The sequence below is a fragment of the Chionomys nivalis genome, chromosome 6 (genome assembly GCF_950005125.1).
Source record: "Chionomys nivalis chromosome 6, mChiNiv1.1, whole genome shotgun sequence".
Classification (NCBI taxonomy): domain Eukaryota; kingdom Metazoa; phylum Chordata; class Mammalia; order Rodentia; family Cricetidae; genus Chionomys; species Chionomys nivalis.
In genome coordinates, this window is record NC_080091.1 from 74,019,062 (window position 1) to 74,038,658 (window position 19,597).

Below are 19,597 nucleotides of genomic sequence, written 5' to 3' on the forward strand. Positions count from 1 at the left end.
CACTTGTCTGCAGTGTGTGTGTGTGTGTGTGTGTGGCGGGGGGAGCATCTCCACCACAGCCAGCAGAGTAACGATCTGAAGGAGGGAAGACAGTTGTTCGGTTCAATACAACTAGGTAGTCAGTGTTGCTTCAAACTTCAGGAGTCTGGCCGCGAGTAGTTTTTTTTAGGGGTATTTAAGCACAGCACAATTTGGTGGAAACTTTCCTGGAGGTCATTAACTCAGCCCTGGGCACAGCACAGCACACGTGAATCTCCTTGAGGAACAAAGCTAAAGAAAGATCAGAGATAACTGCATCAAAATTCTTTGTAAAGTACACGTGACACCTTCCACAAAGATGAGCTTATAGATTGATGGCAAAGCCTCATGATAAGGGTCTGAGGGAGGACCTGGTGTGGTCCTGGCCACTCAGTGCAAAGGTCACCAGGCTGTTAACCATGTCCCTTCCCAGACTTCTGAGTGGATGACTGATTCTGCATCCCCCCCGCTTCCCCCTTTGAAAGAACAACCCCATGTTCTTTCCAGGTTCCTTCCGGCTTTATCTGTGAGCACAAGGACCTCTGTGCCTTGTCTAGCATTTACCAAGCCCCGGATTCAACTCCCAACACAATGAAAGAAGAAAAAAGCTAGCATACTGGCTCTGTCTTTTAATTTTCAGAAATAGAATTTTATTGACTGTCAAACAGGATATGTCATATAAAAATCAACTCCGTCAAACCCCTCCATTTCATTCATTTAATGTTCACACAAAAATAAGCCTCCACATGTTTTAATGATTAAAGTAAAATGATTTCACATCAAATAGTAACCTCTGATGAAATTTTCTTTCTAACTCTAGGCTTGTAGATACATCGAGTATAAGCAGCCCCACCCTACACGCATACCCTGTATTTAAATGGTGATTTGTGGACAGAGCATTTTCCTGAGAAGCAAGGAAAGCGAAGATGCAAAGGGAGCTTTTCCATGGGGCTTAGCCAACATGCCATAAAGCAAGAGGTTCCAAAAAGAAAGAACCACACTTCCCATGTAACAAGTTGTCTGGAGAAGAAACACAACTCATGCCATTGCGTTGGCTGCCTCTGAGCTCCCACAAGTCCCAAGAGTTTCTCATTTTTAGAATTAATTCAGTCCTCTGGTTCTCCTTCCAGTAAGCTGCTCCCTGGGAGAGCAGGTTAGGAAGTTGTTTTTCTTCTCTGAACCGTCTTTTGAGTGTTGACTATGGGAATGCATCCATGAGCCAAGCAGGTCACCCACAGGTGATGGGCACTTTTCACAGCTCCTGATCACACAAGCTGGTTAGTATGGTGACCCTTTCACAGGAAATGGTTCCCGCCGAGTTACAGATCTCAGCTCCTAGACTTTAGGATGGACTTCTGCTACTAAAACACAATCTTTCCTGGACTTCTAGATCCATATACATAGGTTTTCTTTGGGTTGTGGCTTCCCGACTAACTTCCACATCATTCATTCTGTTCTCTACCACAGAACTTAAATAAGAAGAAGAAGAAGAAGAAGAGGAGGAGGAGGAGGAGGAGGAGGAGGAGGAGGAGGAGGAGGAGGAGGAGGAGGAGGAGGAGAAGAAGAAGAAGAAGAAGAAGAAGAAGAAGAAGAAGAAGAAGAAGAAGAAGAAGAAGAAGAAGAAGAAGAAGAAGAAGAATTGCAGGAAAGCCTACTCAGAAGCTACTCAAAATTCTCTGAGGAAGCTCTAAGCTATGGAGGGGTGTAACTTTATTTCCTGGGTAGTGTGTGGTGGCTCCCAACATGTTCTCGAAGAACAGAAGAATACGCCATGCTCAAGTAAACCGAGAGCCTTCCACCACAAGCATTTCAAAGGAACGCGAGAAGGACAAGGTTTCTGTTTCAATAGAAGTAGATTATCTTAGAGTACACTTGAAAGTTTAAACGTGTACAGATTCAGAGGTTTAGAAATCATTGAAAAGCACAGCCGGGGTTTAGGAATGTGATGGCTGGGACCCTTTCTTCTCATTTAATCCACGCCTGGTTTTGCACTCCTCACAGGTAAGCAGGCAGTGCCTAGAAGAGAAGCAGAAGCAGCTGGTAACTCATACTTTGATCATGGGAACTCTTTCTGTGTGTCTGTGCCATATGTATGTGTGTGTATGCGCCATACGTATGTGTGTGTATGGGCCTGTGCACACATGCACGAGGGTGTTCCTGCTGTGTGGGTCATGTGAGGGCAGAGGCCAACACTGGCTGTCATAGTTTTTGAGGTAGGGTCTCTTACTAGACCTGGAGCTCACTAATTAGGCTAGGCTGGGTGCTCAACTTTTATGGGGTGCTAAGATCCAAACTCATGCCCTCATGCTGGCACAGAGAGAAACTTTACTGACTGAGCCATTTTGCAGCTCTCCAAACACTCATCTTACCAAAGTAAGCAAGATGTAGAGACATTTTTGATTCTACAGTTCACTAGCTCACTTTTTTAAATAGTGTATTAGTTGTTTCTTGGGTTCCCATTAGCTGAATCTCATTCAATAACGATGTTTACGTTGAAACAGATGGTTGCGTTTATGCCCAGAGTTGCACATAAGCTGGGTAAACATCATGACTCTCTGACCTTGAGTCACTGGGGTGATTTCTACCACAACAAAAAAACAAATCATAAAATGTTCCAGGTGCAGGGGCGGACTCCTGTAGTCCCAGAGCTTGGGAGCTAAGCTGAAAGGAGACCAGTCTGGGCCACAGAGTGAGAGTCTCATCTAAAAGAATATCGAGACACACACATCCCCTTCTCTTGGACTGCAGCATTGTCAGGGGCCTCCCGTCCTTTTACTTCACCAGAACATCAAATTATTGCCTCTGGGATGAGAGGGCAGTGGCCTTTGACACAGAGCTTAGCCACTGGTTCCCACATACCAATGCCAGCCCACAGCATAGCTTTTGGTGCCAGAAGTAGGCAGGCAAAAGAGCTACAGAATGCCAATCTGAAAGGGGCCCCAGAGACCCTTTACCTTCAACCGCCTCCTTCCGTGTACATGAAGCATAGAACAACGTCTAGAGACTGTCTGGAAAATGCAGATTCCATCATTGTTCTGGAACCCAATGTTGGGCTAACAACAAGAAAACTGTCCCCAAATGGAAGAGTCCACACAGTGCCCCTTTGCTGACAGCCTTTCTGTTTTCCCTGTACACCTCAGAATCCCGGGCCAATGGCTCTGGAAGCTGACCCCAAAACACAGCTTTGCAGGGAGGCAGCGACACGGGAGTTGTCCGTAAACACAGCGTTAACATTAACGCCTTTCTGCTGGCCTTGCAAACCAGAAAGGGAAGGCTCAGGGTTTGGAAACGAACGGGAGACTGAAGTCTCTTCTTCCTATGGCCACCAATGTCTTCTCAGAGAGACTCTGCATAGCATGTAACTCCTAGGGTAGGGATGATGGCTAAAGTCCATCCACTTCTACCAGACCGTAGCATTCTAAAGACACACTGCCAGAAGGCAACTTGCCCTTGACATCTAGTCCAATATTGCTCTGCTGCTGCCCCTCAAAAAGAACACACTGGGGCAGGCTCAGTAGAGGGCTTCCTAGCACATACAGGGCCCCATGTTCAGTGTCCTCACTACACACAGCAGGTTAGTACAGCGCCAGTGATGTGCAGGCACACACAATAGGCGTGTACCTATAACAACCTGGCACTCAGGAGGGGAGGAAGATACAAAGTTCAAGGTCATCCTTGGACTGTGCAGTGAGGTTGAGGTTAGCCTAGGCTAAATAAGGTACTCTCTCAAAGAAAACAAGAAAAGAAACTGTGACAAGTGAGGGGTCTTCAGCGGAATGTGTCCCCAAGTAGTTCTGTGGCGTGACAGTAGAAACAAGTACTTGTCTGAGTGTCATGAATAAGCATTTTCCTTCCTCCTGACATCCCGGGGAAGGTATTCTGGTCATCACTTTGGACAGATGAGAAACCTAAAGATTTGAGTTTAAGAAAACTGTGGTAGAACTTTCAGCCCAAGAACCCTAGGAGCACAGGCCTCGCTATAAACTCTAGTCTACTGTGGAGAATAAGTACAGCTATCAGGACACTGTGTGTGTGTGTGAGTGTGTGTGTGTGTGTGTGTGTGTGTACGTCTGAGCACATGTGTGTGATATTAAAGGATCTGAGAAGCTCTGCAGTAAGGAAGAAGGTGTAATTGCTGAGCAACCGTGCAATGACAGACACATCTGCTCACGGAGGAATTCCTCAGAGGTTTATACAAGGCCTAGACTCTAGCAGTTGCTCATTAAATACACATTGAATAAATGAAAGAGGTGATTAAGTTAAAAAATAATTGTTGAAGTTGAATAGTAATAAATCAAAGCTTGAGGTTTAAAGAGGTTTTTCTTAAATAAAATTGTTTATATGCCTAAGATTACAGAGTAATATTTCATTTCACTTGTTTGTTTTTGTTGTTGTTGTTTATTTTTGCTGTTGTTGTTTTTAAGATAGGGTCTCATGATATAGCACTGGCTGTCCTGGAACTCACTATGCAGACAGGTTGCTTGGCCTTGAACTCAAAGAGATCCTCCTGCCTCTGCCTCCCAAGTGCTGAAATTAAAGGCATTGCCCCCACACCTGGCTGCTTCATTCACTAACTTCATTACAACCCCTCCATCAGACTACAAACCTGTTATGCTCGGGACCAAAGCCAGCACCACGGAGTTGATCCTCGAAGGAATGGAATTTACTCTGGCACACTCTTATGTAGGAAGCCTTCCCAAGGCCGAAGCCCAGGATTCCAGCCACTGTGAAAGCAGGTTAGGAAACACAGACAGGTAACTGAAAAAGCTCGAATCGTGCCCATGAGCCACTGCCTACACCTTCCTAACATCGCTCCTTTTCACACTATAACAAGCTTCCGTGGAGGGCAGGTCTGACATCAGAGACTTTGTGATCTTTGCTTGAGGGGACACGAGGAGGACCAAGGCAGAGCACACACTGGCACTCAGGGCACGACCCAGTTGTCAAACCAGTGGCTGAGGCTGCCAGGGGACAGATGGTAGACCTGGATCAGGTCGCCTCTATGTCATGGGGTGATGGAGCCTGCTGTTTTTTCCGCCCTTGCCTCTGGAAAATAAGACATAGAGAAAGGAACCTCATGTGGGAGAACCCTTCAATCTATTCCTCTGGCTGGAAATGAGACTCTAAACTGGGTAATTCTTCTAACATAAACCATCTATGTGTACCAAGGAGAAGAAACTCAGACATCTTAGCAAAGTTCTTAATAAAATGTCTCTGACTAAAAAAAAAAAAAACAAAAAAACAAAAAAACAAAACCTCTCCCTTTTTAATGTGCCCTCTAGATAACATTTTTAAGACTGGTCAAGCCAAGATAACAAAACATAACCGCCCCCCCCCCCAATGAACCTGCATTCAAAGGTTTGCTGTTGACAGTGTTGATAATCTTATTGCCATTGGTTCCACCACCAACAGAACGAAAGAAACATTCGAGAAAAAAATCTGTATCTATTCCAAACACGTACAGGTCTTTGATGCATTCCCCAAGCGTGTCACACAACAACCATGCACACAGTGTTTGTATTGTGTCACGTGTTCTAGGTCCCTGGAGACTGTCTGGAGAGTAAACAGAAGGATGTGCACCATCAGATGTAAAGAACCATCACTTATAAGAGGGATGCAGGCCCCTGCAGATATGGGTACCTGTGGGTCCCGGGGCCTATCTCTCATGGATACTGAGAGAACACTGTATATGACTTGCTAGACTTTGTTCATGTTTTATGAATGACAGTGGCGTAAGTCCCTGCTGTTGCTCTGCAGATCAGAAAGTGCTGGGATGAGCAGGAAGGTGCAGGCCAGTGGTGGAAAACTGAGAGTGCTTTGTAAGAGTTGGTCCTGGCAACACATTCATATCCTCAGGTCTTATAAACTTTGTCAAAATCTATGTGCGTTTTCATTTGTTTCAATGCTGGGACATGAATTCAGGGGTCCCGTGCTTCAAATCACCCAGCTACCTCCCCAGTCCAAGCTGTTTTTATGACTTACATGCAACTTTAGGTAACGATCCAAATCTTGGATTAGCAGCTAAATAACCTGAAAAGTAAGACAGAAATGTGTTATTTCATTTAATAATTTAGTTAAATTTGTAAAGAAAATATCCAAGCTGGAGATAGAACATTTCTAAGATGCTCACATTATTAATCTGAAGAAATGGTTTCAGAAGAGTTATAATTCAACCTGAGGTTGAAGTTAACCCCCAGAAGCCATCTCAGGCAAATGGTAGATATTGGCTTTAACATGTGCAAAATGCGAAAGCCACAATTAAAAGCCAACTGAAATTGATTCAAATAGACCAGTCACTATGTTCTACTTTTAAGAGTAACTCAACGAAGAAAGTCCACCTCAGAGGTTCACAGTATATACATCACAATTTTTTTTTTTTTTTTTTTTTTTTTGGTTTTTCGAGACAGGGTTTCTCTGTGGTTTTGGAGCCTGTCCTGGAACTAGCTCTGTAGACCAGGCTGGTCTCGAACTCACAGAGATCCGCCTGCCTCTGCCTCCCGAGTGCTGGGATTAAAGGCGTGCGCCACCACCGCCCGGCTATACATCACAATTTAAGCCTTATTTATTATTAATTAATTAAAGAAAAGTGTCTCCATGTAGCCCTGGCTGTCCTGGAACTTGCTATATAGATCAGGCTGGCCTTGAACTCATAGCTCTATATACCTCTGTTCCCGAGTGCTGGTCTCACCAGGCCTAGTTCATCATGATTTTCAAATAAAAACACTAGGCAGATTGGCAGGCTTCTAAATATGTCCATACCATAATCTTTGGCAACTCTGGGTGTTATACTGCAGAAGGGATTTAAAGTATAAAATAGAAATAAGTCACCTTGTCAGACAACTGTGAAATAGGGAGACAGTCCTGAGCGGGGCAGGTGGATTAAACATAATCACAATGATCTCTGGTTGGCACCAAGAGATCAGAAGTGGAAAAGCTTGGCTCAACCTAGTTGGCTTTGGAGACAAAGGAAGAGGCCACGAGCCAGGGAGTATACGTAGCCTCTCGAATTTGAAGAGGGGAAAAGCGATGAACATCCAGGAGAAACACAGTTGTTCCCCCATCTTGATTTTAACCTAGTGAGATCCATTCTTCTTTTAAAAAAAATATTTATTTATGTTTGTGTACGAGTGCTCCATCTACATACAGAGGAGGGCATCAGATCCCATGATAGGTAGTGGGAGCCACTATGTGGTTACCGGGAACTGAACTCAGGACCTCTGGAAGAGCAGCCAGTGCTCTGAACCATTGAACCATCTCTCCAGCCCCAAGTGAGACCCATTCTGACCTTGGCCTCTGGATAATAAATGTGTGCTGCCTTCAGCTATTGTGCTCACAGTGACTTATTTTAGAAGCTGAGGGGAACTAGCATTCAACCCTGAATAGCACAGATGCAAGAGGTTGGGTAGATTTGGGGTAGGTGGATATTATAAGACCTCATTCCACAGATTTTGGCCCTATTTCTGCATCAAAACTAATTTAACAAAAATCCTGGTGGTAATTGGTGAATTTGTTTCTACAAAAAGATCACCTTCAAGTTATAAAAACGAAAACATATTTAATACAAGACCTTTATGGATAAGAATAACAACATCCAAAGGGGAATTTTCCAAGACATGTGACCTACTGATCTTCAAGAAAAAAAAAAAAAAAACAGGACATTTCCCCTTCATGTTTATAGATATTGATTTTTGTTTTTACTTTTTTCAATGACATCTATCTTTACTAAAGTTTTTAATTTTTTTCAAGCATTTTTAGAATCATGGCAATTAGTAGCATTGGATAAGATGGGCTTCCAGAGGGCCAGCTCCACTGGGAGACACAGGGACTTTTCTAAGGTACAGGCACTATTGGAGTTCCTGTGTCTGCCATAAGAGAGGGCCACCAACTCCGTGGGCTTAAGATTATGTGAATTTATTATCTTACAGGTCTTGAGGTCAGAGGTCCAAAGTCAGTATAGGGACAAGCCAAGGTAGTAACTGCATCCTTAACCGGCTGCCTTCCTTTCTGAAAACACTAGCCCCTACATGCTTCCTAGCTCAGTGCTGTGGTTTGAGTGTCAAATCACAGGCTCATGGGTCCCCAGCTGAGGGTGCTGTTTGGATGATAGAAACACTAGAGGTGGAGCCCCATTGAAGGAGACGGTCTCTGGAGCTGGGTGTTGAGGTTTCAGAGCCTGAGCAGACTTCCCACTTTCTGCTTCCTGATTATAGTCATGATGTGACCAGGCGCTTCACAGTCCCTGATCATTCTTTCCCCACCACGGTAGACTATATCCTTCCTGAAATAATGAGTCAAAATAAGCCCCTCCTTCCTTAAGCTGCTTTTGTCTTGCCAACAGGAACAGTCGCCACTGCATTCATGGCCCTTTCCAGGGTCTTCAAAGCCAGTCATGCTGAGTCCAAACCTGCTATTTCTCTAGCTAGGCCTTCCAGTCCCCTTCTCCATTCATGGTCCCTCTTTAGATGAAAAACAAGTCAATGATAATCTGTTTCAAAGTGGGCTAACAACCTTAATGGCACCTGAAACTCAAATTTCCCATTATCAAATAATCAGATACATTCAGTCTTTTGTAGAGATAGAAGCTTTAGCTTGTTGTAGAATATCTTTTTGTGCCCTGTGAAGATATGTCTTTGCCAAGGTGCCTTCTGATTGGTTTACTAAAGAGCTAAATGATCAATAGCTAGGCAAGCGGTATAGGTGGGACTTCCAGGCACAGAGAAGACTCTGGGAGGCAGAGAAGCCAGCCAGATGCAGATCGAGTCAGACACACAGAATGGGACAGAGGTAAAAGCCATGTGGTAGAATGTAGATTAATATAAATAGTTTGATTTAGGTTATAGTAATAGTGGGACGAGCCTAAGCTATAGGTTGAGCTCCCATAATTAATAAGTCTCCATGTTGTTATTAGGAACTGGCTGGTGGGGCAGGAAAAGACTCACTACATTAGCTAAAAGCAAGCAAAAGCATGCATGAAGCAAAAATCTTCAAGAATAGGATAAATAAATGTCCAAGGGTTGCAGGGAAGGCCACCAAAAACGGGGCTCTCTGAAGTTAAAGCATTAGTAAATACTGACGCTTACCTTGGTGGACAAGTCCCTGGGTGACAAGCATGCTTATAAGAGAAAAAGGCAGAGCTGTAAAACAAACAAACAAACACCCCCAATATTAGTGTCTCAACACACGGTCCCTCGGGGCAGGCAAGATTGCTCAGTGGGTACAAACACATCTCCAAAGCATGGCGACCTGAGCACCATCCCCAGAACCCACATGGTGGGGACAGGGGCGACCTGAGCGCGATCCCCAGGACCCACATGGTGGGAGGGGTGTGTGTGAATCAACTCCTGTAAGATGTCCTCTGACTCCACATGTAAACGACATGTACATGCATGTACATCGTCACCACATACAATTTACCAAGACTAACAACTCAGGCCCCTTGCCTAGAAATCGGGGAAAACTATTCTAAGATTTTTTTTTTCTTACCTGAATTGGTAGTGAGTTTTATTCACTTCCCCAAGTCAACCATGCAGCATTGGTTGTCCTGGATCTCACTCTGTAGGCCAGGTTGGCTTGAACTCACAGAGATCCTCCTGCCTCTGCCTCCCACATACTGGGACTAAAGGCGTGCGCCCCCACACTCAGCTTTATTCACTTTGCACGTTATAGTCAGCAAATATTTCTTTGAAACTACATGGAGAAGTTTCTTGGGATTTATCCCAATAGCTCAGCCTGATGCACAGCAATCACCTAAACCGACACCCCACACTCAACTCCAGCTCTGATATCCGTGTTTACTGAACACTCAATATGCATATGACTCCAATGGCTATATCTTATCTGACACTGATATAGTGTGTGTTCACTTAGCTGCAATTTTGGTTTCTTTTTTTCTTTTCTTTTCTTTTCTTTTTTTTTTTTTTGGTTTTTCAAGACAGGGTTTCTCTGTGTAGCCCTGGATGTTCTAGAACTCATTTTTGTAGCCCAGGCTGGCCTCAGACTCTGAGATCTACCCGCCTCCACCTCCAGAGTGCTGGCATTAAAGGCATGCACTACCACCACGCAGCTATATTTTGCTACTTTCAATCCTACATAAAGTTTGAAAAGCAATAGCATGAACTTCCATAGAGCCTTCTTCTAGACACACTAATTACAGATTTATGTCTGGATGCATCCCTATATTTTGCTTCGTATCTGTCATTACATATTTTTTTCTGAGCCATCTGGGATTTGCAAACACCATCACTCTTTATAACTGAATATTTTAACAGGTAACTTCTAAAATCAGGTTAATGTCTCCTGCACAACCACCACACCACTAGCATAGTCAAGAAAAATCTGTTTGAATACTCAGACTCAAGAGGAATGATACACAATCTATATTCTAATCTCTCCAACTCGTCCAAGAACATCCCTCATAGCTGCAGGTTTTTTTCCAGTGTGGAAGATCAAGGATTATGCGTTGCATTGAATGCCCAATCTGTTTCGATCTTGGGCAGTTTCCTGTTGTTTCTGTTTTGATGTTTGTCTTTCTTAACCTTTTGCCCCACTGTTGGCTCTCTGCCTGAAGAGGCACACTGAAGGTTAGAAACAGGCTCCATTCCTGCTAAGCACACGCAGTGTGTAGATAAGGTTTAGTGTAGTTCACTGAGTCTGGTTTAAAGGGTTCCTAGCTCTCCCACGATGTGTCAGACGGCCTCTTCCAAAAGCAAAGAGCCTTCCTAGCAACCGAGGCAAACCGGATAGCAATCGGTTTCCCATCACGTCTAATGGGCCACACTGACCTGTGAATCAACCAGGCCAGTTAAACTACTGGCTCAGAGGTTCCCAGAAAAGGCATGAGATTCTAGAAAAGCAATCAATAATCACAGTGATGCATGATGAATATCAAATTATAATTGGCCAATACAGGCTATGAATGGTTTATGAGATCAAGAGTACTGTAGTCTTGATTATGTCTCTGTCGGTAACGTACACAGTGCTGGGCTGGATGATAGGTTCCATTATGCCACTCTCAACTGTCAAATTATGAATTTATTAAACCAAAAGGGACTTTTAATACAGAATGAATTCACTGCCTTGTCTTATGTAAGGCAATCCTGGGATGAAGAAGCAACTCAGCAGAAAACAATATCGTAGAGAGACGTATGGGTGGATGCTGTGAGCTCCAGTCCAGTCAACAAACACTTCCCAGGTAGAGCCTGTGGGTGAGGTTGTGGACTGAAGTCCAGGTGAACCTGACATCACCTCTAAGCTGAGATGCTGGTGCAATTTACCAAGGTCAGCTTTGTGGAAGTAAGGCATGTTATATAAAACTTTGGGTCTTGTTCTTGCTTTCAGGAAAGGAAGAGACACGTATGCCTTTACTGAGTGAGGTAAAGGGCTTGATAATTGCTTATTATCTCTGCCTGAAGAGGACAGAATGGATTCAAACTTTAAACCTCCATAAGTACCCAAGTTCTCTAGGGACTTATGCAAAATTCCTGTTCAAAATTAATCAGGCATCGTGATTCTATTCTAATAGGACATGGAAGTATTCTATTGTTGCAACATTAATTATTAAATAAACTGTTAACTTATTTTATTTAGTAAATTTATTAAATTGAACTTATGGTTAAATGGTTGATTATTAAACTATTCATTAAGAGACAGAGGGTGTGAGTACCTCTCTTCCAGAAACTTTCTTCTTGGCACTCTCGGATAATCTTGGCAATCTCCCCTCTGTGGATGTGCAGTTTTGACTTTGGGCAAAACAACAGGCTCTGTGGGGAAAGACACTGAGGGTTAACTCGGAGGACCCTGAGTACAAGGCCAGCCTGGGCTAGACAGTAAGATCCCATCTCAAAGTAAAACTAATACAAGCTACAGGTAATAAAGAACTGAGGTCACAAAAGCCTCCACCCTGTTTCCTCTGGAAGGGGATGGTCTGCTCTCTGTAATCGCATTGCTGGCTTGATCCTTTACACAATTAAGTTCCAGCACAGTGTTGCATCTGTGGTAGAAACAGATTTGTTGATTTTGACACTTTTAAAAAAAAAAAAAAAAAACTTTTTGCTTGTGACTATCAATGTGGATGCTGGCCACCGTTCCTTGAGTCCTTCTCATGGTCCAGGCATCATTTTCATACCTGGCAAACATGCGCAGTGACACACTGACAGGGCGGAAGGACCCGGTGGTGCCTATGCTTCTGTAATTGTGCGAGCTGGCAACCTCTCCCTTGCATTTCTCTGCTCCTCCTTCCGACACAGTGGAGGGATGCAGAGGTCAGTGTGACTCCCGGAGATCAGCAGCTACGGCAATGCACACCAGTGGGACAGGCAGCATTGATACTGGCTGCCCTTTGGATCCTCAGAGCAAGCCAGTCCTCCCCACTTCTGGGGTGAATACCGATGGTCCCTGACTTCGTGGTCCATATTTGTGTGTGTGTGTGTGTGGTGTATGCAAGCTTACATGCAGATGTGTGGGGACTAGGGGTTGACAAGGAATGTCTCTCTCCATGTTTTTTTGTTTTGTTTTGCGTGTGTGTGTTGTTTTATTTTGTTCTGTTTTTAAAGACAGCACTCGGGAGGCAGAGGCAGGCGGATCTCTGTGAGTTCGAGACCAGCCTGGTCTACAAGAGCTAGTTCCAGGACAGGCTCCAAAACCACAGAGAAACCCTGTCTCAAAAAACAAAAAACAAAACAAAAAACAAAACAAAACAAAAACAAAAAAAAGACAGCATCTCTCATTAAACCCGGAGCTGACGGATTCAGTTATTCTGATTGGCAAGCAAGCCTCAGGGATCCTAACTCCATCTCCCTAGCACTGGGATTACAGGTGTGCTGCCCCTGGATTTTTATGTACGTATTGGGGATCTGAACTCGAGTCCTCACACTGGTGCTTCAGGCATTTTACCAACTTCCTGAGGATTTTGCCACCTCCCCAATCCAGAGGTTCAGATTGTTATTTTACTTTAGCATATTGTGCTCAACAGTTTTATGCCAACTTGATGAAGGCTGATATCATCTGAGAGGAGGGAACCTCAGTTAAGAAAATGCCTCCGTAAGCCTGGATTGATTAATGTGGGAGGGCCCAGCCCATTGTGGATGAGGCCCCCCCTGGGCTAGTGGTCCAAAATTCTCTAAGAAAACAGGCTGAACGAGCCATGTTGAGCAAGCCAGTAAGCAGCACCCCTCCATGGCCTCTGCATCAGGTCCTGTGTCCAGGTTCCCGTCCTGTTTGAGTTCCTGTCCTGACTTCCTTTGATGCTGAACTGTGATGCGGAAGTGTACGCTGAATAAACTCTTTCCTCCCTGACTTGCTATTGGTCAGAAACCCTGACTAAGACACACGTTCTCAAAGTGGCCTATAGTCAGTGGGAACTACATTTTGAAGTTTAAACTTGTCCTAGGCTAAGGGTACACAGTATGGTATTTTCTCATGATGGTGGACATTCGCATGGAGACACAGCTTCAAGTTAGCAGTGAGATCACAAGATCACATCCATCACAAGATCACATCCATCACAAGATCACATCCATCCCAAGATCACACCCATCACAAGATCACATCCATCACAAGATCACACCCATCACAAGATCACATCCACCACAAGATCACATTCATCACAAAAATCACATCTGCTACACCCTGCAGTGGACCATCGTGCTTGGATTCCCAGTAGCTGTGTAAACCAACAGCAGTTTCCACCTACAGTGGGTTTTTATTGAGACAACATCCCATTGTAAATCAAGTCATATCTGTATTTGTTTCTTGTCCTCTCCGAAGCCAGGGCAGAAATAAAGAAAATCCCCAACATGTACAGGATAATCCACACATTCATTCAGATCTGACCACCGTCACTTCTGCGAGCCCAGCACTCGAGATCAGAAGGTGGGGCTTGGGAGATCTTTTTCAGTAGTGCTATGAATGTTTTACAGTTCTCTATTTCACAGGGGCAGCTAAGGTGTCCAAATGCCTCTCCTGTGACCTGCTGTCATTTGTCTGCTTGTCCTGTACTTTGCCACTTAAATGTTTTCCTAGAAACCACGTCTAGTGTGAAAAGTTGACTCCAGAGAACACGGACCCCAGTAACCCGTCAAATACTTGCTCTCCCTTTCATCCAAATGCTTCTGAACCACAGTCCCCACTCTTCCCAACTAGCACGTGGGCTCTCAACCTGATGGCTGATTAACAACTACGGATGCTGTATGCTGAAAGCAGCATGTGTTCAGAATAATCACCCTGCGCAACACAAACGAGAAGCTAAGGTGCTGTGTCATTTTGCTAGGGACAAACAATAGCTTGCTCTGCCATGGTGGTACACCTGCCCAGTCACTGGCTGTGGCGAGAGAGCCAAGATGGATTCTGAACAGGAAGGAGTAAAGAAAGCGATCTGCAAACAAAATCTTAACAGGCTTTTCAAGAGAACCTGTCTGCATTTTCCTCTTTACTCCATCTTCCCCGCTTCTATCTGACAAAGGACCGGGCTGGGAAAAAGTGTTCATAGCTCAGGAGCTGTCTTAGTTGCTAAGGTACCCGCCACACAAGTGTAAGGGACAGGGTTTGGATCCTCAAAACCACTTGAAAAGCTGGATGTGCTGGCACATACCTGTAACTTCAGTATCAAAGAAACGGAGACAGGGGTGTACCTGTAACTTCCTGGCTAGCTAGTCTGGCTGGATCAGTGAGCTCCAGGTTCACTGAGAGATCCTGTCTCAGAAAAGGAAGTTTAGTGAGATGGCTCAGAAGGTAAAGGCACCGGCTACCAAGCTTGACGACCTGAGTTCAACCGACTGGACCCACACGGTAAAAGGAGAGAAGTGACTCATGACTCCCGCAGGCTGTCCTTTGATCTTCAGCACTTGCCATGGCATGTGTGTGGGTGCGGCACACACGATACATCATAAGTAAATAAATAAAAAAAAATAAAATATGATTTAGAGTGACTAAGGAAGATGCTGAACATCGGTCCCTGGTCTCCAGGTACAACAGGAACACTCACACACACACACACACACACACACACACACACACACACACACACACACACACACAGAGTCAGGTGATTGATCAAGGACACGATCTACTGGCAATCTTGTGTGATAGTTTTCCTCAGAATCTCAAGCTAACACATACCTGCTTGCTAAACGGGGGCAAGTGAGGACTCTTGTCTTGGCTTCCATGAGTGGACACCGAGGCCATGATGATGTCCTTTCTTCAATGCCAGTCGAATGCTCTGAAGACTCCTTGGCCTGGTGACTAAGGAAAGCAGAAGAGACTCACTGTACCAGGTCTGGATGTTTATGTACCAGGTTTCAAAGCACCTCTCATATCAGCGATTCTAACTTAGAAAACTTATTATTTTCATTGTGTTAGGTTTTTAACCTGCAGCCATCTGTAAACTCGAGCTTTCTTACAATTGTTTATTTTGGGGGGTGCAATGAGCGTATTGTGTCATGTACACATGGATGCCATGAGGAGGCCTCTTGTTCGTTTCCTGGCCTTCTCACACTGCATGGAGGTCAGGGAACAACTTGCAGGAGTCTGTTCTCTCCTGCCATGTGGGTCCCAGGAAGCAAACTTACGTTGTCTGGCTTGGTGGCAAGTGCCTTTACCCACTGAGCCATCTTACACGCCCTGCAATCTCGGGAGGCAGAGGCAGGTGGATCTCTGTGAGTTTGAGGCCAGCCTGGTCTACAAGAGCTAGTTCCAGGACAGGCACCAAAAACTACAGAGAAACTCTGTGTCGAAAATTAAAAAAAACAAAGACTTCTAATTTTTAATTATGTGAGGGCATATCAGTATTAACGGAAGCCAGAGGAGTCAGATCCCTCTGGAGCCGGAGTTACATACTCTATACTTAGGTAGCTATAAGCCACCTAAGGTAGGCACTGAGAACTGAACTTAGATCCTCTGTAAGAGCAGTATGTGCTTTTGCTTGCTATCTCTTTAGTTCCTACAATCTCTATTTCGAACGGCTCCCCAATACACGCCTACACACACGTCCATAAACACATGCACACATACTCACACAGAGCCACAGGTCTGATTTAAGAGTGGAATGAAGCGTCATACCACGCACATGCTATACTCCCTGTAAAGTATGTCTTTAAAACAAAGCATCACTGAAAGTGAATAACTAGTCAAATGTTTGCTGAGCGTCTATGACATGCCAAGTACGAGGCTACGAAGGCCAAGATAAGCTCAACTGTATGAAGAGCACAGGTAAAACAGACGTCTGGTAAGGCAAGAATTATTCACTAGGAGAAAGTCCAAGAAGCAAGGGCAGGGGGCTAAGGAAGGAGAGGAATGAGGATCCTGCCCTTTCGGTCAGGTGTGCAGACCCCCAACGACACTACAATCCTGTGTTTTCAAGAGGATGAGGGTTGTGTGTATGTGTGTGTGTGTACAGGAGCAGGACGGACAGTTTAGACAGTGATTAAACTGTCTAGATATGAAACTGAAGACCTGAACTGGGACCTCATTGGGAGAGGTGACGAGAAGAAATTTAGGTTTGGATTTGGGTGCTGGTGTGTGTGTGTGCACACGCGCACATGCGTGTGCAAACCCTAGAATTAGCCATTAAAGACTGAAATATTTTAGGATCTGTCTGGGTCTGGGATTTCAGATTAGGGGAGGGTTGGAGAGATGAATTTGAAAACTGCCATCGCAGAGATGAACCTTAAAGCGAGAGACCTGGACACTTTTATCTACAAAGAGTACAGAAGAACGTGAACATTGAACCCAAAGGAATAGTGGTGAGCTAAGAAATAGACCATAGGTCAAGGAAATGACTGTGAGTGAAAGGGCAATGCAGCCACCAGGGAATCACCGAAGGAGCCATCCACAGTGACCACACAGCCTGCGGCTGGCAAGGATGGACCATGAGCCTCCTCCTCTTCCCCCCTGGGCCCCTTTGGCTTTCCCACAAAATGGACAGCTCATATGGAATTGTGTTTCCTACATTAGTGACTCAGCGGCAAGAAATATGAGCCCAGGGCCCCTCTGTACATTTCATCTTGGGTGCCCAGTGTCAGAGAGGAACACGGTGTCCTGTAGTGTTAGATACTGAAGATGATTATAATAACCTGACTGTGCACCCTTCCCCTTCAGACAGAGTCTCACTATGTCGCCCTAGGTGTCCTAAGGGCAGACTAGACTGGCCTTAAACTCACAGAGTTCTGCCACCTGAGTGCTGTGTTAAAGGTGTCTGGAACAATGCCCCGCAAGACGCCAGTTTTAATTCTGACTTTCTTTGCTGGTCCTGGGCATCGGGGCAAGGAATATAAAGCGTCTGAGCCTCGGCTTTGTCACCTGTTAGTCGGGCACAGCTGTGGCAAGGATGAGGATGAAGGATGAGGACACAGGACCAGGGCACAGTGGTGGCTGTATGAGCAGTAGGGGAGCAGTCGTCAGAGTGGCCCTGGGAATCCGATTTTCTAGGAAATAAAATCCTAGGAAATCTTTGCCATCTATGGTCAAATGAGACTTTTTTTTTTTTTTTTTTTTTGCACAGTCAGACCCAGGATCATCCCAAGAACCAAGAAGGAAGCAAGCACACACCTTAGCGTTGATGAACTGGGCCCTCCTGAACCCAGTTGTCTTCTTCAGGCATCTGAGCGAGCCTTCTGGGTGAAGCTAGAGACACACACACACACACACACACACACACACACACACACTCAGGTCTAGACTAGGGGTGCAATAGCAATCTGACCCAGCCTGTGCTGGGGGAGGGGAGGCTGACCCAGAATCAGCTAGCTGGGTTCCAAGGCTAGGCCTGCAAAACTCCAAGCCAGCACCCCAGCCCGGGGTAGCAGGAATCGGAGGCGCTTGGAGAGAAGCACAGCGGGAAAGGATTGAAGATCTGACACCGCGCTGCAGCGGCGGAGCCTGTGAATGGTCTGCCCAGCGTCTGCTCACGTCGCCGGGAGCAGGGAAGGAGCGCCAGAAGAAAAAGACACTGCCCCAGGCCACCGCTCCCACCGTCACCCCACCTCTGTGGGCTCACCTGTGCGGGTGAGTGCTTCCAAGGCGGAGCTGCCCCCACCCCCGCCGGCGGCTGCAGTCTTCCCACGCCCCCGCTGCCCACGCCCACCACCCCAACCCGAGCCCTCGGTCCCCTCTCCTCTTCCCCTCACCTTTCTTCGCGATCTTCCTTTTCTTCCCTCCTTTCTCCTTCTTCCTGCTCTCGCTCCGCCCCACACTTGTGCGTGCCACTAGCTCAAGAGCAGCCCGCCCCCACTTGCAGTTTCTTTCTCAGCTGGTGACACGGAAAGGGAGAATCCAGCACTTTCTAGAAGCCCCCGTTTCTCAGTCTCTTCGTGACACCTGATAGGTCTACCTGGATGTCTTTCACGTGACTGGGTCGTCCAGACAAAAACACCAAAAACACGTGACTGTCGTTCCCTGAACCCCCTCTGTGGGCCGGATTAAGGCTCCACCTCTCAGCAATGCTATTGACAGCCGGGTAGGGTCCCCACCCCCAGAGAGTCCATTGCAGCCCACCTTGGTTTCTTAGCTTTCCCTTACCAAGCTTCCCCCTCCCAACCGCTGGCCTGTGAGGGGAAGGTGACCATAGTGTGTACTCATATGTGTGACTACAAACGTCTGCTTATATGTGAGTGTGTGCTAAGTGTCTATCTGAGCATGTATGAGTACGTATGTGTCTGTATGTGACTGCATGTTAAGTGTTTATGTGAGTGTGTTAGTACATGGGATGGTATACGAGAGTGTGTGTGTAGGTGTGTGAATGTGCGTACACATGCGTGAGTGTGCGCGCGCACACATGCACAAGGGTGTGAGTACCGAGAATAAGAATTCCAAGGGAGAAGCTGTGTCTGCAGGGGCTGTTAGATTGATGGAGCTGTTGTACTGTGGAGAGGTGGGAATGATTAGAATCTCATTAGACCTTATCCAGCTTTGACCACCAGGACTGCCGTTCCTTGCCCACCTCTCCGTCAAAACTAACAGCCTGCGACTAAGACCACATGTGTGCCTGCTGCCCACAGAGTCCAAGCAGGCATCAGATCACAGGGACTGGAGTTAGAGAGGCTTGTGAGTTGTCCTGTGGGTGCTGGAAACCTAACCCAGGTTCTCTGAAAGAGCAGCCAGTGCTCTTAACCGCCCTCCTTCTGGCATTTCCTGCCCATATTTCCTGATTCCGCCCTGACTAAAGCAGCCACTCCTCTGTCGGACAAAGCCATTTCCTCACAGCTCTTGACACAGCTGCGACCTCCTGAAGAGAGCCACACGCAAGGGCGAGAGCATCTTCTCCGCCTACTACTTTAGTTGACTTTTACAAATCACCATTTTGAGAAGACGGGAACTTGGCGATGTGTACCTTGGTCTTCAGGGTGATGTCTGCTCAACTCTACTTGCAGACGTGGTAATCGGTTAGGGATTCTTTCTCTGAAATTGGCATTACAAGACTGATTACACCTCCACCTCCCCTCCTCCACTCTCCGGGACTGGAGATGGCTCAGTGGTTAAGAGCACTGCTCTTCCAGAGGTCTAGGGTTAGGCTCGAAACAGCCTACAACTCCACTTCAAGGGATATGACTCGTCTCTCTGGTTTCTGTGGGCAGATGTGAACACTCAC

The 19,597-nt window shown here is 45.8% G+C and overlaps 1 protein-coding gene across 2 annotated transcripts; it reads right to left on the bottom strand.

Moving 5' to 3' along the window:
* Positions 1-753: 753 nt before the first annotated feature.
* Ociad2 (OCIA domain containing 2) lies at positions 754-18,334 on the bottom strand. 2 transcript variants are annotated; one of them, XM_057772202.1, is made up of 7 exons: positions 18,138-18,334; positions 15,133-15,255; positions 11,681-11,777; positions 9,099-9,152; positions 6,001-6,048; positions 4,625-4,742; positions 754-2,034 (listed from the first exon to the last, which is right to left on the bottom strand). In XM_057772202.1, exons 2-7 carry the CDS (start codon positions 15,196-15,198, stop codon positions 1,953-1,955), a joined length of 465 nt encoding a protein of 154 aa, XP_057628185.1. In that variant the 5' UTR covers positions 15,199-15,255; positions 18,138-18,334; the 3' UTR covers positions 754-1,952. The 2 variants fall into 2 exon arrangements, with proteins under 2 accessions (XP_057628185.1, XP_057628186.1); XM_057772203.1 differs by lacking the exon at positions 18,138-18,334 and having other exon boundaries at positions 9,099-9,130; positions 15,133-15,171.
* Between the last annotated feature and the right edge of the window lie 1,263 nt (positions 18,335-19,597).